Here is a 25,189-nt window from a genome sequence, read left to right as displayed (position 1 = left end):
CGGGCACGGGCACGGGCGTGGGGCGGGCGGCGAGAGCCGCGCGTGTGACGAAAGCCGCCGCGGCTGTGACGCCAGCGCCGCGCGTGGGACGGCCGTTCGGGAATCCATTCTGACCGTTCCTCAGCCCTGCCGGGGAGAATAACAGCGGTGAGGCCAAGCCGCGGTCACACGCCGCGACGTCAGGGCGGACGCTTCCGAGGGATGTCACGCTACGAGCCGCCGGTCACCCACCCACGGGGGAAGGGCAGAGGGGTGAGCCGCGCCTCGGGGTGCCCGCACACACCTCACCCGCTTCTCCTGCTCAAGGGGTAGAGCTTTGCACGGAAGAGATTTGTAAATCGCGTCCCTTTAGCAGAGTGACGTGCCCGTTAGAGATTCGTTATTAAACTGCTGATTTAATCATTACGATGAAAAAAAACACTTTTCGTGCTACTGGGCCATTCGGGCATTTCCCTGTAAGCACTGAACAAATACCTGTGTTTTAAGGTGGTTACATATTCACCTTAGAACTTCTGCCAGTTCTGTTCCTATCTGCGGTTTTGCTTAACGCTCTTTTACTCCTAAAAAACTCCTCACAGCTCTGTTACAAGCATGTTATATATCGTATCAGGTTTCTATCAGGGATTCTCACCCCGGGTTCCTGCCGCGAAGCCGGCAGAGGGAGTCACGCCTGGAGCGTGAGCCGTGTCTGCTCTGCTTTTTGATTTCTAGGACACGGCATTTTAAAACGTGCCCGAGAGCTGGGCCCTTTGGCATCAGATTATAAGTATCTTCATGGAAAGGTAGGTATGTGTGTGTGCAATTTTGGAAGACAGAAAAATGCTTTTCATAATTTGCGGTTGTTGCTCCCTGCAAGCATGAGATGTTTAGCACATCTGCCTGTTCTCCTGCAGAGAGCTGTGAGAAACTACCACAGGATTTTTGTGATGATAATGCAACAGAGAGGGGCAAATTTCAGCCTTTGCACAACTGCTGTGTTCAAGGTAACATTGAGCTGAAAGACCTCAAGCACGACAGAGTCCCCCCTGCTAGCATCACACAGCAACTCCCTGCCTCAAAGAAGTCACGATACAAACAGACCACAGAAGCTATTATAATCTCTATTTACAGGTAGCCTGTCTGTCATCCCATATTTGTAATAAATGACTCGTGCAGTTGGCTCTAGCAAGGTGTGTGCTCACACCTGCTGTGACTACCGCTCTGTTTCATACTTCCACTGGCCTAGGCTGGATTTCTTCACGTGAAGACATCAAAGACGGCACGTGGCCAGATTTGGAAAGCCACACAGCAAAGCAAGCGTGCAGGCAGGTATCATACTCCCTCGAACAGTAGCTGCCACCCTAGTCTGAACTAGGAGCCTCATGCAGAGGTCTTCTACAGAAGCAAGATATTACTCAGCGTCTTCACTCTTGCCAAGTTTCTTCTGTAACTCTTCTGATTTGGGATAGAAAAACACAGTCTGGGGTAGCACCCTCAAAGGGTTGCTGAGCCAGGCCTAAGCCAAGATACACTCATCTTGCCACAACCAGCCTGGCACTAATTTTTAAAGCAGAATAAATGCCTGCGAACTATGCCCATATGTAACTGGTTTATCTGGTCCTTCCTCATAGCTTCCTGCAAAGTGTGACACACTGCAGTGCATTGCTCCAAGAACTGCTTTTGCCACGCTCTGCATGACTCCTGAGGTTCCTCCCCTGCTTTATGTGTTCTGCAGCCATTTATGCACCAGAATAATAGTTAATAAAAAACCAACAGGGTTGGTGGTGGTTACCATACACTTTGCACTGTCTGCAAAGATAACGCTTGTGTCTGGGGATCTGTATCCCCTAATTCAATGCAGTCGGACAGCTGCCTGGGTTTCTGCAGCATGCCTTACTAGGAAAACATCACGGCATCACACTAGCTAGGAAGGACATTAAAAAGTTGCTGCATGCACAAAACAACTGCAGTTGTTGCAACTAGGTCAGGTGAGAACATCAAGCTGCCTACAAACACATGATTACAGACAGGCCTTTGAACTCTGACTTCTGTGGCTTCTTAGAGGTATAGGTGGAGTCCTTGGCCATAAAGTACGTGCTTTGTTGCTTCGCAGCCCATGTCCAGGGATTTGTGCTTGGCTAAACACAGAAACTGTGTGTATGTATGCGGGAGTAGAGTTATGGCACCGCACAGCTGTAAGGGAAAAAGATCGGGATTGTCTGGACTTCCTCTCGGCAAGATATTTGTTTTGCAACACGAATACCCATAATTTGAATGCTAACATGCTGACGTCTGAGTTGTCCCCTGGTGCTCAACTCTGCAGAGTCATGGGGGTAGGAAGGAAAGATTCGGAACTTTGCTGAGCAAGCCAAAAAAACCCCCCAAAACCTCTTTAGTTTGCAGTGGAGACTTTTGATGGTGCCAACAGCAAGGAATGCCATTTCATCTTAAATCAAGGCTGCTGTAGGAGCGCCAACAGGATCTGGAAATTAGGGCTATGCTTTTCATGGGTTTTGTATTACTCTGTTTTGAACAGAGCTACAGAGCTGAGAGGAGCTTGGCATGAAGCCACTGTCCAAAACAATGTAGGGAAGCATATGTGGTTTGAGAATTACTCAATACCATTTCAGCTTTCAGTTTTTCCTGTCTTTCAATCCAAAAGGTATGAGGGTTCCACGACTCAGTTTCCTCTACAGTAAGCGACTCCACATAGTAATGCTCACTAAAATCCTTTACCATTGCAGTTCACACATGCAGTACTGTGGCTTCCCTCTAGAAACTGCTTGGAATCAATAATAATTTAAATTAAAAAAAGATTAGAACTCCTCAGTGGAATACATTACAGATAGTTTAATATTAATATTCCTATTAGCCATTGTATCATTGCTAAAATTTAGCAGCCAGGAGCAGCAGCATTCAGAGGAGCCACCTTGCTGTTACTGCACATCCAGAAACCACACAATGCCCAGCAGCAGAAGTTAGAGCTGGTCACACGTTAACAAATTTAGTGCAGAGCACAGGATCTGTACACAAAGGATCCATCATTTAAATCCAAGCTTTGCCCTAACATGGGGTCTGAATGGTGTATATATACACAATGCTGGCCACCCATCTAAAATTAATTCACCTGCAGCTCTTCACACTAGACAATTTGTGCCACGAGATAATCCTCCAGATGAGGGCATGATGAAGCCTTGTGAAGTGTGTTGCTGGTATACTTAAATGCTTCTGCTTTCAGTGGATTCCTAGCTCACACTTCTGTACTGATATTACTGCATCAAACTCTATGGCTGATCTACAGAAAATATAAGTTGATTTTTTTCCTCAAGTACTAACCCTATCTAAGCCTACAATTTTCCTGGCTCTTCAGAACAAAGCGAATGCATTCCTCCATTCTTCACTATTTCAGTAAAGGACTACAAAAACATGAAAAAAATAGTACATTGTTTACTGGGAATTAGTTCTGGTAGGTTAGAGAAGGACTGAGGAAGAAATAATGGATGGACACCATGTTATGTTAGTGCAGACAATATGAACTTCAGCATAGTGTGGAAGAGTAATAATAAAATTTTTTTTTGAAGCTTCACATCATTCTAAATACATCTGAAAATAATGAAACTGCCTGCATGTAATCTGTTGAAATATGGCAGATTAATTTTACTTACTAGCAAGCAATGAATATGTAAGAAGTGCTAAGTTAGGACATTTAAACTTCTACAGAATTTCAGAAAACAAGTGCAAATAATTTCCTAGAATTAACTACAAAGCTAGGATTGTCTTATACGTTGAAATTTCTCTGCTTTTGGCATTGCTGGGTAGCATATCTATTTGAAAATGCTTGAAAGCAGTAACATAAATGTTGCTTTTTATTTAGAACAACAGAAGTACTGGAGGCATTAGGCAGGCCATCTATCTTAAGAACTCTGGAACAGAAAAAAATGAAAAGAAGATCAAACGCTCTTGCTTAACTGTACCTTTTTCCTCTCTACTGAAACCCCAATTCCCCAACACTTGTAATTCAGGGATTGCTGGTATACTTCCATCTCTTCCCCCAGCCTGGGTCCTGGAAATCCGATTGAAGGGGTGGAGTATCATGCTGCCGGAGAGAGCTTGGCTCTGCTTTATTCTGGGCTGAGCGTGAGATATCTGATATTGGCTCTTCCTGCAGAAGTTTGTCATCAGAATTCTTTGCAGAGAAAAAATCTTTGTTCTTCTTCAAGAGCAAACTTCTTCCCTGAAATGTAGACAAACATTACTGTAAGCCAAGGGTGGCCAATCTGTTGAGCCAGTCAAGCGCAGTTCCCATGCCAAGGCAACATCATGTGAGCAGCGAGAGGGCCATGCTGGCGTGGGAGCACAGGGTAGTCCAAATCCCCAGCTGCCGAGGAAATGAGCCAGCAGGGACTGCGAAGCTGACATCACCGAGCTGCCGTGGGTCCCATCTGCATGCCCAGCCCGGCCTCATCTCAAAGCAGGGTCCTGGGGAACCATTGTTACCTCCTACCTGGTAGCTGCTCCCAACCCTCCCCGCCATGTCCATTAAAGGGAGATTGGTGAATATATACTGTCACCTTCATTCTTTGAAGTTTTTCCTACAGGGGGGAGAGAGTCCGGAAGGTCAATATCCTTGCATTAGACTATTCTGTACAATGCCAAGATAAGAGAGTTAAACAAGTTGTTCCATGAGCAGCAGAACTCAAGAACCCAGTTTTTCTGCAGATTTGGATAGGGTTTTGCCTTCATTCTCGCCTCCTTCAGCTATAGGACCCCAGCCTGGCGGGATGCATAGGACGATTCGCCAAGCCTGGGTTCTTTCCCTAGGTGGGGCAATTACTGGAATCTTCTGCTCAGAACAAGGGCTTTTCCTGGAACTTGCAACCGTCTGCCCTATTCAAACTTGGCTGAGATGGCCAGTGAGCTTAAAAATGATTGCAGAATACTGACAGAAAGAGCATGTGCATAAACTTCAGTTCTTCAGGAAATCAAGCTAGCACTGTCCTTCACTTCCCCCATCAGCCCCAAGGGAGCTGGTGCAGTAACCTGTAGAATAAAAAACTTGGAGGTTTTGCTCTGCCCTGGCAGGGTCCTTGCTCTGTTGGAGAAATGGAAACAATTTAAAATGCAACGAAGTCATTCCCTGCCACAAAACTCAGCTGGATGCCTTTCCAGCCTGCAAACAAAGATGCCTTTCCCCAAACAGGAACACAGGACTCAAGGAAACAAATTGGATTATCAATCCATTGCAAAAAGGCAAGTACCTGTGAAAAACTGGAGAATTCAAAAGAGCATCTGCTCTGCCCTATTTCCTCAGACACATGACAAGGTTTAAGTTACTGACAGGATAATTTACCAACATGAAATCTTAAATGTTAAGCGAAATATTCTACCTTCTGCTGTTCAGCTAGTGGTTCTTCAGCAAACTCTTTCACAGTAGGTTCTAGCTTATCTGGCTTTTGATGCTTGTCCAAAGCAGCCAGCACAGCATCATGAAGCGTTAGAAAGAACCTTTCTTTGGTGACACAGCTGTCAAAGAAATCATTCTTCTCAAAGTCTGCTATCACAGAGGCTATAAAAAATGGGGGAAAATAAATAAAGCAGCAGAATTGCACCAAGCAGTACGGCTAAAACATTTCACTTAAGTTTAAAACTTATCCTTTGAGATAAGTCAGTATTAGTAAACAAATACTATACTCACAGTGACAGCCAGCTATAAGGACTGTAATGCCAATAGCGTGAAACATACGGATGATCTGTGGAAAGAATTCCATACAGGCATTAGAGCAATTCTGCGTTGTACAAGTGCACTAGAAGGTAAAACATAAACAAGGAAATAAAACCTCCCTTGTAGTGTTTTATCTCTGAAGAAAACCCTTATTCTGGTATCTCAAATCCTGTTTTTGAGTTGAGCACTAAACAGGCAAGTTGTCCAAGATCTTAGTGAATGCTTACTCCAGAACCAGGGCAGGTCACAGCCAGACTCCATGCTGGCCCTCCTACAGTTCACTATGCAGCACCCAGTGTTATTTCTTCACTTAAACAAAAAGTTCTCACAGGAACAGAGTAACTTGAAACATCTGTCCATATGCAGATGCCATGCCCACATGTAAACGAGAATAGGAACCCCTATTTTCAAGTGTGACCTGTAATTCTGGTTGCCTCAATTTTCATGTCCAACATTTTTAGATCTATCAAATTAGTGTTAAAGGAATCAGATTTTAGAGGTGATAGATTGTCACCATTTTCTCAATGCCTGACCCTTTGTAATTAAAAGATCTCAAAGTAGTTTGTTTTGTTTTTTTTAAAGGCAATGAAACTCATTATTTCAGAGAATCACAGAATTTCAGAATATGGGGATGGAAGGAATCTGGAAAAACTTTGACTTTATCCCCCCTTCCCAATGGGAGGGTCATTCAATAGGTGGCAAATAAATCTTGAAGGATTTTAGGGACAACAGCTCAGTCCACAATTATTCCCAGTAGGTGTTAGTCTGACCTGTTATTAAACAAAAATCCTTTGAAGTTGAGCTATAGAGTTTGAGAGAGCTGACTAAGAATCCATCTGGAACTGTATCTTTCTGAGAAGCACAGCTACATGAAATTTATTTTCGCTAAATATATATCTCCATTGGCTAGGATCCCCTCTTGAAGATTTAAAAGTTCAAGGCATACTTCAAAGAAAAGGCTAATTAGGCAGTCAACAATAACAACAAATTCACTCTAGGGGAAGACAGCTGGTATTTTTATATCTGACACTTCTAAAGAGCATTTTTTTTAAATGTCCAGCTAGAAGAAAAAATAAAACAGCCAAAATGGAAAAAACAAATTAGATATTTTTATAAATGTGTTTTTAGTTTATGTGATTCTACAACTGGTGACAATGCATGACAGGTTTTTGCATGTCTTTTGTGTGGATAGAGGGGCTTTGTGTTTTTTTTTTAAAAAGTGGTTTTATGGGAATTTATTAATTTCTGAAACTTGATAGCTAAATCTTGCACCCTTAAAGGTCAATTGGAAGATAAGCAGATTGTTATGTAGTAGGGCATTTTAGGCTAACAAGAAACATAAGCCACTAGGTAAACTTCAGGTTTCACATTTATGTGCAGTTAGGTTGCTTACCTGTCGCAGTAACTCTGAACCTATCAAATCCACAAATTGCACCATGCTGAAGTCTAAAATAATGGTGTGAACTGGACATGGCAAATGTATCGGTTGGTCTTCCTGATCTAACTGTACTGAGGAATTATCTATTGCAGAGCCTGGTGGAAGGCAAGCTTTTCTCTCTTCATCTTTGTTCTTTTCAGTTGTAAGCCCCGTGTTAAAGCCTGGGGATGCACACTGCGTATCGGCTGCTTCCACCAAGAGCGTCCTAGACCTGAGTTCGTCTCCATACTTTGACCAATGTACCAAATTAACTGAAGATGACGAGGAATTGCTGTCTGCGTGACGTTGCTTCACCAGTTTCTCTGTATATGGTATCTAAGATGGAAAATGGAGAGTATACCAGTGGTTGGAAGAATTGGGCCTAGGAGGTGGAAAATTTTTTGCTGCAAGTAAGACAGTACTGTAAATCATATGACATTGCTTCTCTCATGGTAAAAAACACATCTGAAATAACAGTAAATGTAGGAAAAAGCCACAGGAGTATGCAAAGTAGCAGGTGACTTGGGCAAGCCTCAGATGTGGTTAGCAGAGTGCCTTCAGCCACCAAATAGTACCTCACTCTTCCACACCTTGCAATGGCCCATGATACTGGAATCTGACTTGTTACTTCTACCTTTCAGAAAAGACAAGAAGGAAAAAAAAAACTGCCCATGGCCATTGCCTTTCTGAGCAACAGTAAGCTGACCCTTAGTGGCTCAGTTCTGCAGACCTTTGATTCATCTAGTTTCTTGTACGGCAGCTGGTCACAGAATGGACCGATTTAATCAATTTTTCTTTCTTAATAGTTCCAAATGTGTTTTTTAATTTTTATAATGCAAGAAAGGAAAAGTCACTCTCTGCATTTTTATACTTTAGAAGATAATGTTAAATTACCTATCACTTCAACTCCCTAAGCACCTCGGTGCCCCATATGTTTTCCAAACCACTATCTTTCAACGCATTTCTCATAGAAGGGCTTTTTCAAATCACATAAAACTGCTTGAAAAATGTCTTCTGAAGCCAGTCCAATCCCTGAAGTTCCTTCATGTATTGTCTAAGACAATTCAGAAAATTCAGATAAAGAGGGACAAGAGTGACTACAGACGATGCACAGTGGCCAGTTATAGTAAAGATGAGAAATCCTTTAATCATGATAATCGTAGCTGCCTTTGAGGTATTTTGTACTTGCACTTGGCAGTACTGGAAGGAACAAATCCCTCATAAGCAATGGAATTCTCTCACTTCTGTGGGGAAAAAGGAGAAAATCCCTACTGAAGCACCTGACAGAATTAATTCTTTCAGCTGAGGAGAGGATACGTTGAATATTTCAATTGCTAGTTAATTCACCCAGTAAGCTGAGCTACTATTGCACTATCACATAAACTATGTGCAAAGAAATACAGTGGTAATGTTTGTTTATTTTCAAACAGCAAATATGTATATGCTTTATGTAAACATTTACAGCCTTTTCAGTGTGGGCAAGTTAAAAACATTGTCATCGTTAACATAAAACCAGGCACCTCAAACAAACAGACTAGATAAATATACTTTTAAAGCTGACCCTAGGTGGTGGTAGAGGTGGATCACAGACACAAGAGCATTTAAGATCTTTCCTTTCCACTGCAGTGTCAGACAGACTAAGTGAAATTAAAGCCCTCATTTCACTTTCATCTAGAGGCACTGCTTTCACGTCCATCTGAAAAAGAAAGGCAGTTTTATTAGGGTTTTTATCTCCCTAATGCAGCCTCTCAGACACTTCAGCTGACTGAAAAAGTGGCATTTACCTTGCGTAACAAATAGGTTTTGAAGTGATTCATGTTTGCAAAAGAGATGGAAGAACAGCACTGGAAGATTTTGATACCTTCAATCTCCCTTGCCTGTAAAACAGAAGTTGTATCTGTGAGGGTTGTACCTAGAAGCAGCTATTTTTCCCCTCCTGACTGTCTATGTTGTAGTCTGCAAGGTCCTACCCTAATGACAGTTTGTCTGGTCACATTGTTGACTACACTGCATTCTGGCAATGACACTGGCAGCATGGACTTAATTACCATAAACTAATCTGCTTCTCTGGCAATTAAAAACATACCTCCAGCACATCTATCACAGATGACAGTTGCCTGCTCTAATATAAAATAAGCCAAATTACTTTTAATGCTCATTACAGAAAACATACACTATACTCTTGTTTTAGTAACCTTGTCCTTGTATTATTCCATTTTTTGCAAATCCATCAGCATCGCATTGGGAATGTACCCGTGTGGCAAAGGCAAAGCTCTCTACTACTGTGTTGCCTAACTCTATGGTGCAGGACTTGAAAATAACGTGTTAAAAAGGCCCATGCCCTACCTATTTTCCCATCACTGGGAGAACCTGTGAGTCAGTCTAGCACATGTACAGTCGTTATTGTGAAAACATACGTAGAGTGAACAAAACCAGACTGAGAAAAGCAGGTCAGCGAAAAATGCCAAACAGCTCTGGAAATGACAGCAGTGCAGCTTCCAGCGTGGAGACAGCCCAGATGGACATAAGGAGCTCCACAGGCCCAAGCAGGCTGAGCTAGGTATCTGAATCACTTCACACTACAGATACTTAAGCATTCTTCAGTTTTCAAAGTTTTGAGTCAAATGAACTGAGTCTGAATGGTCCCCCCCAGGCATTTAAGGGAAGAAGCTAGATTAGAGAGAGATGGAACATTTGGTTTTTGTTTCCTCTTACGGCTCTGTAGACGGATAAACTTCTATAAATATTCATGTTTGGAATCTGTCCCAGCACCACCATCTTCATTCTGAAACGAGATGTTTATTAGGTTTTCACAGAGAACAGAGAAAAACCATTTGTTCCCAGAAGCTCGATCTCCATTTCTCTCCACTGGATACACCAACTTGACTTAGAGGGTGCGAGTGCAAGAAGTTATTCACTCATAATTAGGGTTCTTTGAGTAGGGGAGCAGTACACAAGCAGAGTCTTCAGCTACACTGGTGTCCTCAAGAATGTATAATGTCCCATTTCTAGCTCTGGAACACTTGGATTATTGTTATTACAGTAGAAAGCATGTATCCTCTCCATCTGCCCACAGCCCTCCTCCAAGATACATCTACACAGGCAGGTGGAGGCAGCTATAACTTGTGCTTAGAGCTGGATGCACATAGGCTAGGTCTGATCCAGAGGTCATGTAGCAACATTAATGCAGGGTTTTGACTTGAAGGAGAATATCCTGGTTTGGGTACCATGCTTTGCTAATGGTGCTGCATGGTTTTGGGGCAGGTTCTGGTCAGTTCAGGGCATGGGTGAAATAAACATGTGGCTGGCTGCCTGATTGCTGGAGAACTGGAAGGCAGTGGGCCCTGATGTATGGAAAATTGTTGTCAAGACAATCTATTCAAAGCAATCTGTTTGCAGATAACTTCCCATGCTTCTTCGAGTGTTGTTGGCATAATGCTCCCACTGGTAGGAAATTCATAAGCGGTTATATATCCTGAAGATAGTATGGACAACAGGGATACTTAACTGTACAGTGGCCGCAGAAATGCCCTTTCACAATGCTCATTAAATCCCAAGGCAAACCCAAGAGCATAACTCTGAGTAGAGGTAATACAGTGAGCTTCAGACAGCAACCGAAATTCTTCCTGAAGGTATTCTTTCAGAGCTACTCTGGGTCAGATCACAAGCACTTCGATATTTGCAGCAACTGAATTATTTCCTACCTCTTTCCATGTTATTCTAGAGGCTTCAGTCTACTCAGACAAGCACCTCCTTATCATGGTAAATCTCAAGAGGTGCGGCTTGGATTTATGAATGATTTTCCTGTTTGGATTAGCAGCTAATAAACTGAGTAATGTGTGCCTGATGTAACCTCCCTCCCCTATCACGAACTGAGTTTACGGAGAAGATAAGGCAATTTGGTAAATGGCACTGAAGACTGAGGAATGTATTTGAAATAAAGGCACAACATCTCATTTTATTCCTACAGCAGTGTGTACACAGATCACCTCTCCTGGCGGATGCCTACACCACAATAAGCAGTCTTCAATAGCACAGTACATCTGCAGAAGGGACCAATCCAGAGCCCATAAACTTGAAACTGGTTTGGGATAGCATTAGAGAGACTCCAGAATGACCTGGCTGAAGTCTTTATAAACATGAAACAGCTTTTTAATTGTCACATGTATAACTATCTCCAAAACATCAACTCTAAGAAAAACCAGTATTTTGTTTTAAAAGTTACAAGTACCTGTGTGACCTGATGGTGATTATAAGGAACGTAAATCCCATGGCGATCGCTAAACCGACATCAAGATCAAAACAAAGCACTGCAGCAAAAGTTACAAGCCAAATAACCTTTGAACAAGAGACAGAGAGAACATGAGCAGTAAAATGACCTCCAACTCAGCCCCAGGATTTGCAAATTGCAGACAATATAAAAAGCTAGAAATGGTAATATGTGAAATGCTTTGCTGGCACATCTAGACCAACCCAGTCCTAGACGTAGTCGCAAACAAGGATCACAAATCACAGTTCAGATCTCCAGACTTTTTAACAGGGCTTCAGTTATTAGGAAAACACACATCATATTGGGGGTCTTTCTCTTTATGAGAAATCCTGCACAAGAGTTGACATGAGAATGTGGCCCTGGCTGGCAGCTAGACAATTTCCTTCTTAGGGGATGTGGGAAGCAACAACAATAATCAGTTTTCCATGTACAGAATTAATTGCAAATTGATTTGAAGAGATTTCAATAAATTTCTTTCAGTGGATATTTCAAAGGATCCCTTTTCTAAAGGAATGGCCACTGCCATGCCTTGCCCTCCCAAAACATCCATTTCTTCCTTTAAGACACATTCCAAATCCTAGGTGGCTTTTTTTGTCACTTACAAAATGGTACTTATCCTGTCTCCACAGGATGGGAATATCCAGAAATTTTTCAAGAAAAGGGAGCATGTTAAATACCACAATAGCAGCCAGTATACCCTGTTGAAATCAGAAAAATAGCATCTATTATTTTGTTGGTTTTTGTTTGCAACCACAAACATGCTAAGGAACAGATATCCACAACAGAAAAACCACTTGAAATGAAAATCTTATAATAGCTTTATTTCCATAATTTTTATAGATAACAGTTCTCCTCTGATCTGCAAACCAAGATGAAACTAGCATATAACTTCTTGTTTGATTTCACAATCACTTCTGCCAATACAACTGGACCTCCTCTTGAAATGCTATGAGTAGTTTCCATTACAGTGCTCTTCAGTGAATCCCTATGCCTCCTGCAGCACTAGGAGAAAGGCCAACACTATCTACAAAATTAAGAGTTGCTGTTTTCAAAGAATGGTTTCAATTAGCATGGGTAGTTCATTGCCAGATTTAGGAAGTTGTCTGACACCATTTGTTGAAAACAGCCTCTTAGCAGAAAAAAGGAGACTGAAGGGAAGTAGATGGTTAAATTTTTTTTTGTCAGCTAGTTTTGGGAAAGGGATTAATTCTCCCATCTTACAAATAGGCCAGGAAAAAAATCAGGAAGTAATGCTCTGTCAGTGGTTCCCTAAGAAAACTTAGAGAAAAAAAAGAAAGTCTACATAAAAATTTAAGGGAAAAGTAGAAAACTGAGTACTCTGAATAATCTACGATAACAAAATGTTTATGTTTATTGCACTGGCAATGCAAAATCCACAGAAGGCAGTTCAGGAGTCCATATGGTTTTAAAGTAAACCTCAAAGACCAAGCCAGAATCAGAGACACTGAATCCAAATTTTCATTTGGAAGCTTTTATTTACCTCTTTACACTAAGGATTTTGAAGCACCCATCTTGGAACTACTTATACTGATGCAAGAGAGAAACTCATGAATTTGTTATACACGTGTGCAAAAGACTGGAAGATGTGAAACCAAAAGTGAAATACAACGTTTAAATTATAGGGGCTGGCAGTGAAATTTTAATCCAGTTTTAGCCAATTAATTTTAGCTTGTACTGATCAGTGAGAGATGGTGGAGATGCAATATTAATTACTTAATACATTAGCCTGCTGAAATTTAGGAGAGTTTAAAGCCGTTGTTTTGGTTTGGTCCATCCCTGAAAACAATTGACTCTAGAGCATGATCTAATCCCTAACTGTCCCAGAAAAATCTTTATATTATGCTTAGAAAATCTTAATTTTATGCTTAGGAAGTAAGTAAGCTTCTGCCATAACTATTTCAGGTTCACTTACATTAGGCATCATCTGGAAAAAGTGTCCTAGTTTCAGTGCAATCACCAGCATCATAGATGCTCCAATCGCTGCTGCTAACTGAACAGAAATACTTTATTAGAGGCCTGACAGAACCATTTACTTACTTGTCCTCTCTAAACAAGTAGATATGTCCCATGTAACGCCACCGACTGGGAAAAATAACCAAGGAACAATCGGCAAAGGCCACAGGTATGCTGCAATGCATGGTACAAATTCTAGACTACTCAAGCTGAAAGAGTTTTCTGTACATATAAATTTGGCCTAAATGGACTATTCTTAGGCACAATAGAACAATGCAACAAAGGATTTTGGTTTGATAATTTCACCTGAGTAATAGGAGACTTCTCTTGCAAGTCAGACTTTGGAATAAAATCTTTATTAAACAAAATTATTTCTATCCTGCAGTGAAGTGTGTACAGACATTCAGTTAAGAGGTATGATAAAACCATTATCACATACTATTATTATTACATATTACACCCTCTTTCCCCCCTGAAAAAAAAAAGCACAAAGTCAAGTACTCAAGAGTTAGGAAGAAGTGGCAGAATTAAGGGTGCATGAACAATTTTCCATTTGGCTTTTTGGGTATATTCACTAAAATACAGTTTTAAACTGCATGAACATATCCTATTCTCCCCACAGGATCCTGGCTTCCTTCATGGCACGTCATGTGCTGTAAATATCATGTATGTATAGTACATAATATAACATACACAGAGAGGGTATCTGAACTCATGTTGCATGGGTATGTAACTTTACATCTCACAAATTGTTTAGATTAAATATCAGCTTATACTCCGCATACAGTGATTTTCGATGAGAGTTTGGAAGCTTAAAAAATCCAGCCCAGCTCACCTGTGTTCTTCCACCTGTCTTCTCTTGAATGACAGTTCCAGAAATAGCACAGCTGACAACAAAGCTTTTGAAAAATGAGCTGCAAATATTGCATAGCCCCACAGCTATTAGCTCCTGTAAAACAGAACAAAAGGAAGCAGAGAAAACCCCAAATGAATGACTTACCTTCACAGAAGTAGCTTACCAGGAATTCCTTTCCCTTTGCTCACACTTGCTAGTTGCTCATCTGTGTTGCTAAGCTCAGGAAACCTTCTGGAAAGCCAGGTCTTATATGGTTAAAATGAGCTCTCTTAAAAGGCATACCGTTTTCACAGCTGAGGATCTCATAGACCCAAAAAATCAATTCCTTCTTTCAGAGAAATCCACTTAGAACCCCAAAGCTATGAAGCACTGGCTTTCAAGCTAACATGTGGCCAATCTCAGTATGCAGCATAGTACACCTGGACAAAAGCTGAGTGGAAAAGACATTCCCTTTATATTTATCCCCAGAGGCTTCAGGAACTCAGGGCAGCTTCCTTAGTGGCTTAGTTCCATTCTAGTAAAGATCCAAAGCCATCACAACAAGCTAAACGTGGAGTAGTGCAAAACACCTAATGCTTACTAACTCTAGCACACTGGAAACTAACATGGTTTTAGCTTAAAAGTATCTCAAAGCAATCACTGGTCAGAGAATCCATACACTGGGACAGTAGCCACATATCGAGAAGAATTACAGCTGCTCTGGCCATTTACAATTTCAGCTATCAATTTATCATGCTTTTGTAGTCTCATGGATTCATGACAGCAAGGGTCCTCAGCTATCAGTTGCAGCACTATGTGTGTGTGTGAGGTTTATCATCATAATCGCTGGGAATATACAAAGGTGTCTTGGTCAAAGAAGGCCATGTTTTGGCCTTCACATTATTGGCTTATAACATTCACTTTCCATCGGGAAGGGTAACAAGTTGCTACAAAACCATCATCTGGCATATTCACTCTGTCCTTGAATTTCTACCACTGTCAGGTAGTTAGTGGCTTTGCAAGTTGAGTTCAGCTTGCTTCTTGGCCTAGGAAGTATCTGTAGTTTTGTTCTCACCTGATTGCTGGCAATATTGTAGTTGTGAAGTGAAGCATACCTCTCCCCAACAAAATCAAGAAGGAAATAGCTTACAATAGCAAGGGAGAAGGCATGCAGTATGATCTTGCTCAGGTTTGATAAATCTGGCGGTGTAGGAGGCAGAAACCTACAGGATCAGAGAACAGATAAATTTAGAGCTGTTCTGAGCTCTGTCCATAGTAACTCCAAATGCAGGATCAGAGGCATCCAGCACCCCACAGGAGATGCTCTTAATCTGTAAGACTTCCACCTCACAAAAAATGCAAATTCCTTCCTCTGTGTGCTAATAAAACCTAATACAGAGAACTATAGTCTGAATTTTGCATATGCTCAGAAATGATGATGCAATTAAAATTCCTGAAGAGTTATTCCTCTAGCTGTACTTCCCAGTAAAAGTCAGCCCATGTCAGATTTCAAGAACAGGCTGAAACATCTCTTTTGTATCTCTAAAGTACAACCTCATAAACAGCACAGATTACTAACCTCTGCGGAATCATACTGACCACAGCACTACTAGATTCAGCGTGAAGATGAATGTGATTAGAAATAATGCTGAATGTCATAATCTGAGAAAGAAAACAAGAAGCAATACCAGAGATTATACAACATTTACTCCTGAAACTGTACACAATCCATCTAAAGACAGTTAATCTTGTAGGAGTATTCAAAGGACTTAAGCACAGATTCTGTGTGTAAATGTAACAGCATCCTGAAGCAATATTTGAAATGTTTTTTGAAATAAAGTATATTATACTCTCTGTTAGTTCAATTATCACAATGGCATTTTGGAGATCACTTACCAAGAGAAGTTCCATAGGAAATGCAATAGGACTATATTTATAAGTTATCGTGATAGATGTATTGACTCGTAGTGCAGCCATGCCAAGCAAAAATAGCAATATGCTGGTGGCATTAGCCTTTGGGAGTGTCAGGAAGAAATGAAACAGATTCTGAAAAATAATCATCATAAAAGACGATCAGAGGCAAATACTACAAATATTTCTATATTCCAGGAGATTGATATAGGTTGCCCTGACTCCTGAACTCATCCTTTCTGCTACAGTGGTATCTTCAGTTAGAAGAAGAGAGATGCTAAGAGAAAAACAGTATTTAAAAATCTATCTTGTCTGTTGGTATCTGCAGAGAAAACGCTGCCACAAATAGCTCAGATCTAGTACCGTCATTCTTCTCTTTTCTACGCTACCTTTTTCTCAAGTTGTCTGATTGACATTACTAAAGTAAATTAGGATGAATTAGCTTTAACTTGTCTTTAGCTTGGAGTCTGCTCCTTCTTTGTCAGATATGATAAAGATACTGTGTGCCCAATAGCTTGCCCATGATGATCTACTGAAGAAAAAAAGTACCTTTTCCTCTAACCTTTGCTCTACTACAATTATAGACAAGCTGAAAATATATTATAGTGCTACATAAGTAATTAAAAATATGCACACAGACTTTTCTTCTTGCATGTCACACAATAAGCTCCATACATTGTTCAAGACAACAGGAAGGCAAAGTAAACCACAGCTGAGCCTTACAAAAATATCCCTTAGCAACTGACTTAGATTGAAATTGCCTTCAATTTCTGAAGCTGTTCTCTTCTTTCCCCTCCATGAAGCATGCATTTCTTCAACTAATAATGAATTTACTCACATAGAAAATGCCCAGGGGGCCCTTGTGGAAGTCAAGCATGACGTCAAAGATAAAGGTAAACTGTGATATGATGACATGCAATGCTGCTGCCGTCAGGTAGGCATCAATGAGAGTCTTTGGCAGGTAGGTTGTTACAAACCCCAGGCAAAAGCAACCTAGAAGCAACTGTGTGGAAAAAACGAGAAGCGAGATGTGGTATAATTATCAATGTCTAACCCCGCCCTTCTTGTTTCCATATTTGAAGAGCAGGACTCTTCAGTGCCATACATGATGGATAATTATTTGCACACACTATATTTTCATTATGCACAATTAAGTAAGACACTGTCAAACCCAAATAGGAGCACTTTATACCAAATGTGTGCAGTTATGCAGGACTACCTAAGGGTCAACATATTGCAGAACTGGTCAACATAAAAGATAGTAATTTACTTCACACATATTAATCACGGACACATGAATCTTAACCTATCATATCTTTTTCAGACAGCATGAGAGGAAGAGACAGACCTTCATGTCCCACTTTGCACAACACGTGTATTCAAATGTGCCAAGCTTAGTATTTGTGGTAAGAATATGCAAGCAGTACCAATTCTTACATCTGTATGAAGAATGCATGTAAGGATATGTCATTAAGGGTATAAAACAGATTCATCTTCTACCTGAATGATGCCAGTCAAAAATGTTATTGATGCGGTAAGTGTCAAGGCCTCCATGTAATCTTTCATAAATGTAGGGTCTGAGAAGTTGTCCAGTGAACCATTAGAGGATAATGTTTGGTTGAAATTAACAGTCTTCAGAATGTTTGTCACCATCATATTTAGGATGCTGAATGAACCTGGAACCAACAGAATAGAGAACAGAAAATGGAACTGCGTGAGATGTTGCAACAAAGAATATCTTAAAACCACACATCCATCTCTTCCCTCCGCCATCAGTCTGTGCAGTATGAGACAGTCTATTTTCATTCATATATATAATCCACATATATAATAATTTTTTATAGCTTCTGAGTAAGTACCTAAAATTTCCAAAGTCCTGTCTGAAAATTTCAGTTTCCTACCATTTTACAAGTGAAGTCTTCAGCTGGTCAGATGCACAACAAAAAGATTTTAATGTAAAGCACAAAAAATGGATGCATTGCAATAAGCTGCCAGAAAGGCTGAAAAACATAGTCAGAGAAAGAACTGCCAATTTACCTAAGAGGCCAGAGCTCCACATACCCACTCATTATGATAATGTGAAGGGCCTTTGCACATGTAAACAGCATTTTAATAATCTAGCTTTTGAACAAATTAAGAATGTAAACCCATCAACAGTTCAGTCATGGCAAGAAACTGCATGTAGAAGACCATGAAGAAGATCAGGAGCCAAGTCATGATTCACAGTAACATCCTGGGGGTAAATGTGAAGCAGCTTGCACTGGTCCTTTACTTTACGTAGGAGACGCCTCCATGACTCCATGAGTCTCCTTTGCACTGGTGTCTGTGATAGCTCATGTCCTCAGGCATACAAATGACTTCGCAGCTGAAACTTGACTGACTTGGTGAAATTCTCACCACAGATCAGCTGCAGAAGTGGAACAACAATGAACTGAGAATCTGGGGGTCTGGATTCTCACCTAAATAACATCTGTGTATTAGACGAAACAGAATAGGACATCTTGCCAGTTTTTTGAAGCAGCATTGAATATAATCTCTAAGTCCTGTAGAAACATTTCACAGTACAAAATAAACCTCACCAACTGAGATATGATGAGAAGTCCCAAATATAACATATGTCATCGAGCAGCAGAACGCAGAAAGGAAGCCATTGATATTTGGCAGAGGTAACCTGGTCAGCCAAACTCCCAAGAGACCTGAAAAGCAAAAATCTGTTTCTAAAGTCAAGTAAATTGGGAAGGCTCTCTGTCTTTGGTTACTATTTTAAAGTAAAAGTTTGGTGATAAAAACCTGCCAACCCTTATGAAAATCCCATTTTATATATTCACAGAATCACCACACATAGGCAGCATGAGCGCTGGTCTTGCTTACATTACCTGCCACTTTCCAGTTTGGGCCTAAATATGCCAAATCAGTGAGCAAGATGGGCATTCAACTCCCACAGTCTGGTTTTTTTTTAGGGAATTCAGGACCTGATAAAGCCAGGCCAGTTGGTGACAAAAGCCGATGTTGTTTTATGACATGGGCCCTTGCTAACTATAAATTAGACAAAGAACCAGAACAACTCTTTGTTTAGGCCACCTACTAGTGGGGTGGCTATGCATGTGGGTATCTAACAGACCTGATTTTGCAAGGTGGATTTAAAAGACCATATTATTTTGTTTGCAATATAGGAAAATGCTGCTGTTAAATCTATATTTTGAGTTAGTTTGAGGGAAACTTTATGAAAAAAGTAGTGTCCTGTCCTTGAAATTACACCATGTAACATCTGATTATAGAAAATAAGTTGTCCTGCAAATATGCAAATAAATAGGTTAATGATTTAAGGAACTTCCAAGGTTAAAGTTCCTGCATAACCTGATGACATTAGAAAGAACAGAAACACACACAGGAGATGGATAGATTAGGAAAAGCATGATATACAAAAGGAAGCTAGAGTGTTTTTTTCTCTCTGCCTACCTTGAGGAATCTGAAACATCCCAACACTTAGGCCTGCATGTAGATCCCTCAAGATCCATTCTCTGAACCGATATGAAAACAGCCAGTTCAGGATAGGGAACATCTTGAGTGTGATCTTTCTGAACCTTCCCCAGGAGAAGCTGAAAAGAATCAGATAAGCTAAGCTATATGCAATGGCTTTTACAATCTCCATCTCTGCAGCACTTTTGCATGGTCTCATGCTCTGCAGGCACAGAAGCCACACTGCTACGGTTAGCTCGCTGCAGGCACCAAGTACTGTGAACCCACACAGGTGTTAGCCTTCTGCAGATCCAGCTGGCATATAACATGAATCCTACATGGGCACCCCCATGCCTCTGCATGCCATTCAGATGAATCGCAAATACTTTGTGTGCCATTTATATGATAGCCTGTCAGCGCTGGAGCCCAGAGCGCTAGATGCATCAATTACTTGACCTCATTACCACTGCAGAAAAATAGGAGATGGTATTTTGATTTCTCCTATTCTGAGCTAGAAGAAAAACAAACACTACATCTGGGGGGCAAAAATAGGCAAGCCTATCCCACCTCTCCAAAACCAGTCAAATGTTTCCTGTATTACATTATTTAATAAGGGGATGCAAGCAAGACTTGACCTACATGATTTATTTTGTGTATATGTTTTTGAATCAGAATCTCCAGTAGGTAAACTCTGACTAAACACACGGCCCTGTGCTCCTTCTTCCCCTTTTTAATCCCCTGGCAATGTTGGTGATTTTCTACTTACAAACCAAATACAAGCAATGTAGTGTCTGCCCAAGGCTTCTGGCAGCCTTGAACAGTGGCTGCGGGAACTGACCCCAGTTAACATCACAGAGTTGAGTCTTGAGTCTCCTTCCATCATTTTATTGTCCAAGGTGAGTACACACTGGGCTGACAAGTGGATAAATGAAGAAAAAATGAGACAAAATGGAGAACAGAGAAAACACATGAGATGATAGGGAAGTGGAAACGAAACAGGGAAAAGAGTATGAGGAAGAAGGCAGATACAGGTCTTAGACAATGAGTTGGGGGAGGGAATAAAGAGATTTCCTTATTAAACATCAAGTGCAATGATAAAGCTTCCAATAATATTATCTATGACTTTAGAGCAAAATTCTCCCTTTGACCTCTGGGCACAACTTATTTTATTGCACCAGGTGTTTCTAGGTGGACAGACTGTTAACTCTAGATCACATGTCATAATTATATACAATTCAACCCTTTCCATCAAGTGATTTTGTTTCTTCGATTCCAGAACTTCATCCAATCTCCTTCTTGCCTTTTTTTTTTTTTTAAATATATAAAAAGACAGCGCTGGGACAGAAGGCTATTGCACAATTTAAGGATCTTACTACTTGATGACAAGCCTTCATGGTGAATGAAAACTAGAAAACACAATAGCAACTCAAACTATGGCTCCATTTGCCTTCACTTATCACCAGGAAATTACTTTACAGCAGGATAAGTTAGATGTGACCCATAGTTTTAGGCTGCAGTCCCACACATAGCTGAGCTGATGTTAAGAGCTAGTTATACAGAGAGAGGTCTGGCTTCCCTACTTTCCTTTCCCTGTGTGGTCCTGTCCCTTCTGGCAGCAGCAAGCTGTTAGATTAGCTCACCACACCTTGTGGAACCTCACCCATAGCTAGACTTGAGTCTCAAGTCCTGCCGTGGTCTCAAAACAACAGTTTAAGTTTCAGTATACATTCACTATACATGCTGAAACAAAGCCCAGATAAATGGTGAATCAGAGACTTTGTATTTACTTTCTTAGTGGGACTTTGTAGAGTAGACACAGCCATAACCATTGACAGTCCACCCTGGATCCAAAAAGAGATTCAGAAAGAAAACTGAGATATTCATAGTCAAACAAAACTAAAAGGCAAGCTGATGAATGGACTTCCTATTTTTTATTATATTTGCCTAGCTGGAAGAACATCAGGAATTCTCCTATGCTGCCAACAAAGACTGCCTTCTGGTGAGCCTGCAGCCTGCAAAGCTCCTCTGGCAGAAGAGATGCTTCTACTCCCAGTATAATGCCCAAAAGAGAATTTTGGCAGGCAGGAAAACGAGGCTGTGGAAGCATTAATGCTTTATCAGTACCCTAGCCTCACCAATTCTTCCCAAAGAACACAGGAACATAGATCCAAAATAACACCAAAGCAGATCAGTCAATCTCAGTCATACCATTATGCAACTTTCCATGTGCCCAGCTAAGAGGGAACAGAAAAAGCCTCCTGAAATTTAAGAAATAAAAGTATCAAAAGGCACAAATCAGAAAAAAGCAAATGAAAGCCTGTGTCTGACAGCTGGGCTGAGGGAAACACTGGAGGGAACTACAACTATTGGCAGTTTCTCTTTACAGTGCATATATCCCTCACACTATCATAGTCTTGAAGTGAACAGACACTTTTGCAGATTGCAAATAGCAACTTCGGTAGTGCAGCACTAAACTGATCTTGCACGCTTCAGGTGCCAAGTTGCTGTAAGTGGGTGTTCTGCTTTGGTCATCAACCAGTGCAGTTCAGCATTTTAATTACCAGCTGTGGAAAAGTTAGCACCCTTTTTACACTTGGGCTTGAAGAGTGTCCTTAAGTTTCTTTATACCTGATAAATTCCTGGCATAGAACTCACCTGCACTGTAGCCGTCTGTTCTCCCGAGGCATCTGTAGTGCTCCACCCAAGGTGGAGGACAGTTTTCTTTCAAAGTATGCCTGGAAGTGCTCCTCAGTCTGCACTTCTCTTTGGACCCTGTGAGCTGCTGGTTGCCTGTAAGTACCAACAGTATCCTTCTCAAGTGCCATGTTTTCCTTCTGACCACACTCAGTCAAAAACAGAGGAACAGCAAATGCTGGAGACCATAATGAACGCTCTCTTTCTTGGTAGTGAGACTGGAAGAAAGAAACAGGGTCACTGACTAAAGTATCTACTAAAACCAAATCAAAAAGCATGATACGTGATCAGTCTATCCCAACATCATTCCTGTGAAGCCAGTAGTTACAGCAGGGTTAAGCAAGGCTCTGGAGAATTAAATTCATGAAAGATATGCTGCTCTTGGGATCAAAGAAATCAATTGCCAAATCAGTTGTAGGAACACTGTGTCCTGGAACTTGTCTTGTTCCTACTCAGTAGGAAAGACCAGCCTGGAACCCCTCCATTTTGTGATCCCAAATGCAGGCCTGTGTTTAGGGAACTAAATACAGTCCCTCTCCATAAACCTACCACAGCTGAGGAAACAGTTTGAATTCTCCTTGTTTCCTATCCTGGAGGAAAAAAGCTTAGTCTGAATCACACAGAGAGCAGCTAAATATGGGGCTGTACAAATGCCACAACTTGCTGTATAAAATTGGTATCTGATACCATTCAGGTTTTTAAATCCCCAAAATGTCTGACTCGCATTCCTCACTATTTTATTATCAGGAAGGGGATCTGAATTCAATCACTATCACTCAGAGTAGGTAAGATGTGAGTTCCCAGAGTGAATACTGAGTAAGTAAAGCTCCAGTGCAAGAACAGATCTAAGACAAGTTCTCATACTGACAGCTGAGGCAGAAAAAAAAATTCAAATCCAGAGTTACCAAGTGAAAGTACACTTAAGAAGGGTGGTGACATGTAGGAACATATTTTTGTGCTACGGGCAGAACAAAGAAAGAAAAGAGGAAGTATAAAATGGCCGGGAGTGAGCAGTTGAGAGTGTATTTAGAATGCAATCCAAGTTTAAAGTATCAAAACCTGCAAAAAAATTCATTGGGATTTAAGTTTTCTCCTCATATTTCCTTTCCTGAACCACCACGATCAGTTTGTACAGGTCTAGTGCTTTGCATGACTGAGATCTGCTACTTCTGATACAGCAACAGGGACTCCAGCACAGTATTTACTGTCTTGTGAGACATATCTACCAACATGTACACATGCCCCAGTCCTTCTGAACCACAGAGAGAGATAATAGTAGGCAAGTTTCAAACACACTCGATCCCTAGGGCACAGTTTTTTCTTCTTTTTACAGAGGAGATAAATCAAGGTCTTCCACAGATGAGTTTAAGAGCCATTTTGTTCATTAGCTTTTCATACCCAGTGCAAGCTTTTGAAGTCTTAGCTGTTTCTAACATCTTTGAGCACAATCACCTCTTTTCAAGGCAAAGTAATACAACAAGCAAAACTAGCAAGAAGTTAGAGTTTGCAAATCAAAGGCATTAAAAACCCCAGCATGCTAAAAAGTAGTTACTTTTTAGATGCAAGCAGTGGTAACCTTCAGCTGTTCACCCGTGTTATTTGGACTTCAGTGATGACTCACAGCAGCAGAGGACAGGGTCCCACTCTGTTACGCTGTGTAGAGAAAGAGAAGGGTTTTGATGTGGGAGGCCAAATGTTTTAAAAGCAGGCTTCCATATCCCATTCCAGATGTGCCTGTCTTGGATAGTACTGCTAACAAGACTCATCTTCCTCAAACTTGAGATCAAAAGCTAAGTGGCCTTAAACACAAATCCCTAATGTTATTTGCTGTGACATTCTGTACTTACTACCTGGTGAAGACACCATGGGCTTTACTCCCAAAACATGCTTAACCTGCAGCACTTAATGACTTCACTGAGTCTTAGGCATGTACTTGAAAGCAAGCACATACATATCTTTGATATTGCAAGGCCTGTTGCAGTATTGAGAAATAATTTATTCTCCAAACACACAGAGAAAGATCAGGACAGTGGGAAATCTGGACAGGGAGAGCTTAGCTCTCCCCATCGCTCCTGGCTTGAAGCCCCTGGAAGGGAACAAAGTGTGAACACCAGTGACCCTGACAGGTTACCCTGCAGAAGTGCTGCCTTAGGTTAAGTTTTTTTTCATCTATTTTCCTTTTCTTTTTCACCTAAAGCACACCCTATGGGAGGCTCCGCAGGAAAGCCAAGCAGGGTTCACGAAAAGGCGAAAAAAGGGCAGCAATTCCCGAATTTTGGCTTATTTGCGCCGGAGAAGGTTCATATCGGGACCCTCCAAGCAGTCCAATACCCCACAAGGCGCTGCCTCACGCTTCGCTCCCCGGAGGCGCCTCCCCGCGGGGCAGCTCTCGCGAGAGGTGGCCGCGCTGGTTCCATATTGGGTCATCTCTGCCTTCGGCGCCTCAGCTCTCGCGAGAGCGATCGTGACGAACGATTGGGCTCCGCCGTCGCGGCGGCCGGGCCGGGGCGGGGGGGGGAGGCCAGTGTGTGTGAGGGCGGGGGGTTCGGTCTGTGCCGCTTGGGGCGGAGCAGAGGCAGCGGCTGTGGCGTCGCCTGCGCCGTCCTACCTGCGACGGGAGTGTCTCCCCACACCGCCGCCCCGCCCGCCCGTCAGCCCTCCTCCGCCCCGCTCGCTGCCGGCTGGACGACCCTCCCCCGCCGCGCCTCTCTTCACCTCGCTTCACCTCACCTCACGGGGCTATCCCGCCCTTCGCTATCCGGGGGAGGGACGGAGGGAGCCGGGAGAGAAGGGAGGGGGGGGAGGTGTGGAGGGGAGGGAGGGAGAGAAGGCGGTGACAGGGCCCCCAGCGCCCCGCTGTCAGCGCCGCCCGCCCCCTGAGGTGAGGTGAAGGCGGGAGGGGGAGCGCAACCGGCCGCGCGAGGGGGC

At 41.9% G+C, this 25,189-nt stretch overlaps 1 protein-coding gene across 1 annotated transcript; it reads right to left on the bottom strand.

Annotated features, from left to right (window-relative positions):
• Positions 1-80: 80 nt before the first annotated feature.
• SLC26A8 (solute carrier family 26 (anion exchanger), member 8) lies at positions 81-23,907 on the bottom strand. The gene is made up of 19 exons (XM_010584786.1): positions 23,814-23,907; positions 22,223-22,479; positions 19,568-19,707; positions 18,688-18,804; positions 17,609-17,784; positions 15,777-15,859; positions 15,273-15,420; positions 14,198-14,311; positions 13,322-13,399; positions 11,879-12,086; positions 11,350-11,497; positions 9,834-9,903; positions 8,903-8,995; positions 8,680-8,814; positions 7,095-7,454; positions 5,675-5,729; positions 5,367-5,545; positions 3,954-4,213; positions 81-126 (listed from the first exon to the last, which is right to left on the bottom strand). Exons 2-18 carry the CDS (start codon positions 22,390-22,392, stop codon positions 3,998-4,000), a joined length of 2,490 nt encoding a protein of 829 aa, XP_010583088.1. The 5' UTR covers positions 22,393-22,479; positions 23,814-23,907; the 3' UTR covers positions 81-126; positions 3,954-3,997.
• Between the last annotated feature and the right edge of the window lie 1,282 nt (positions 23,908-25,189).

This window comes from Haliaeetus leucocephalus, unplaced genomic scaffold (genome assembly GCF_000737465.1).
Source record: "Haliaeetus leucocephalus isolate CR32 unplaced genomic scaffold, Haliaeetus_leucocephalus-4.0 Scaffold1000, whole genome shotgun sequence".
Taxonomy (NCBI): Eukaryota; Metazoa; Chordata; class Aves; order Accipitriformes; family Accipitridae; genus Haliaeetus; species Haliaeetus leucocephalus.
This window is presented reverse-complemented; position numbering and strand designations above follow the sequence as displayed.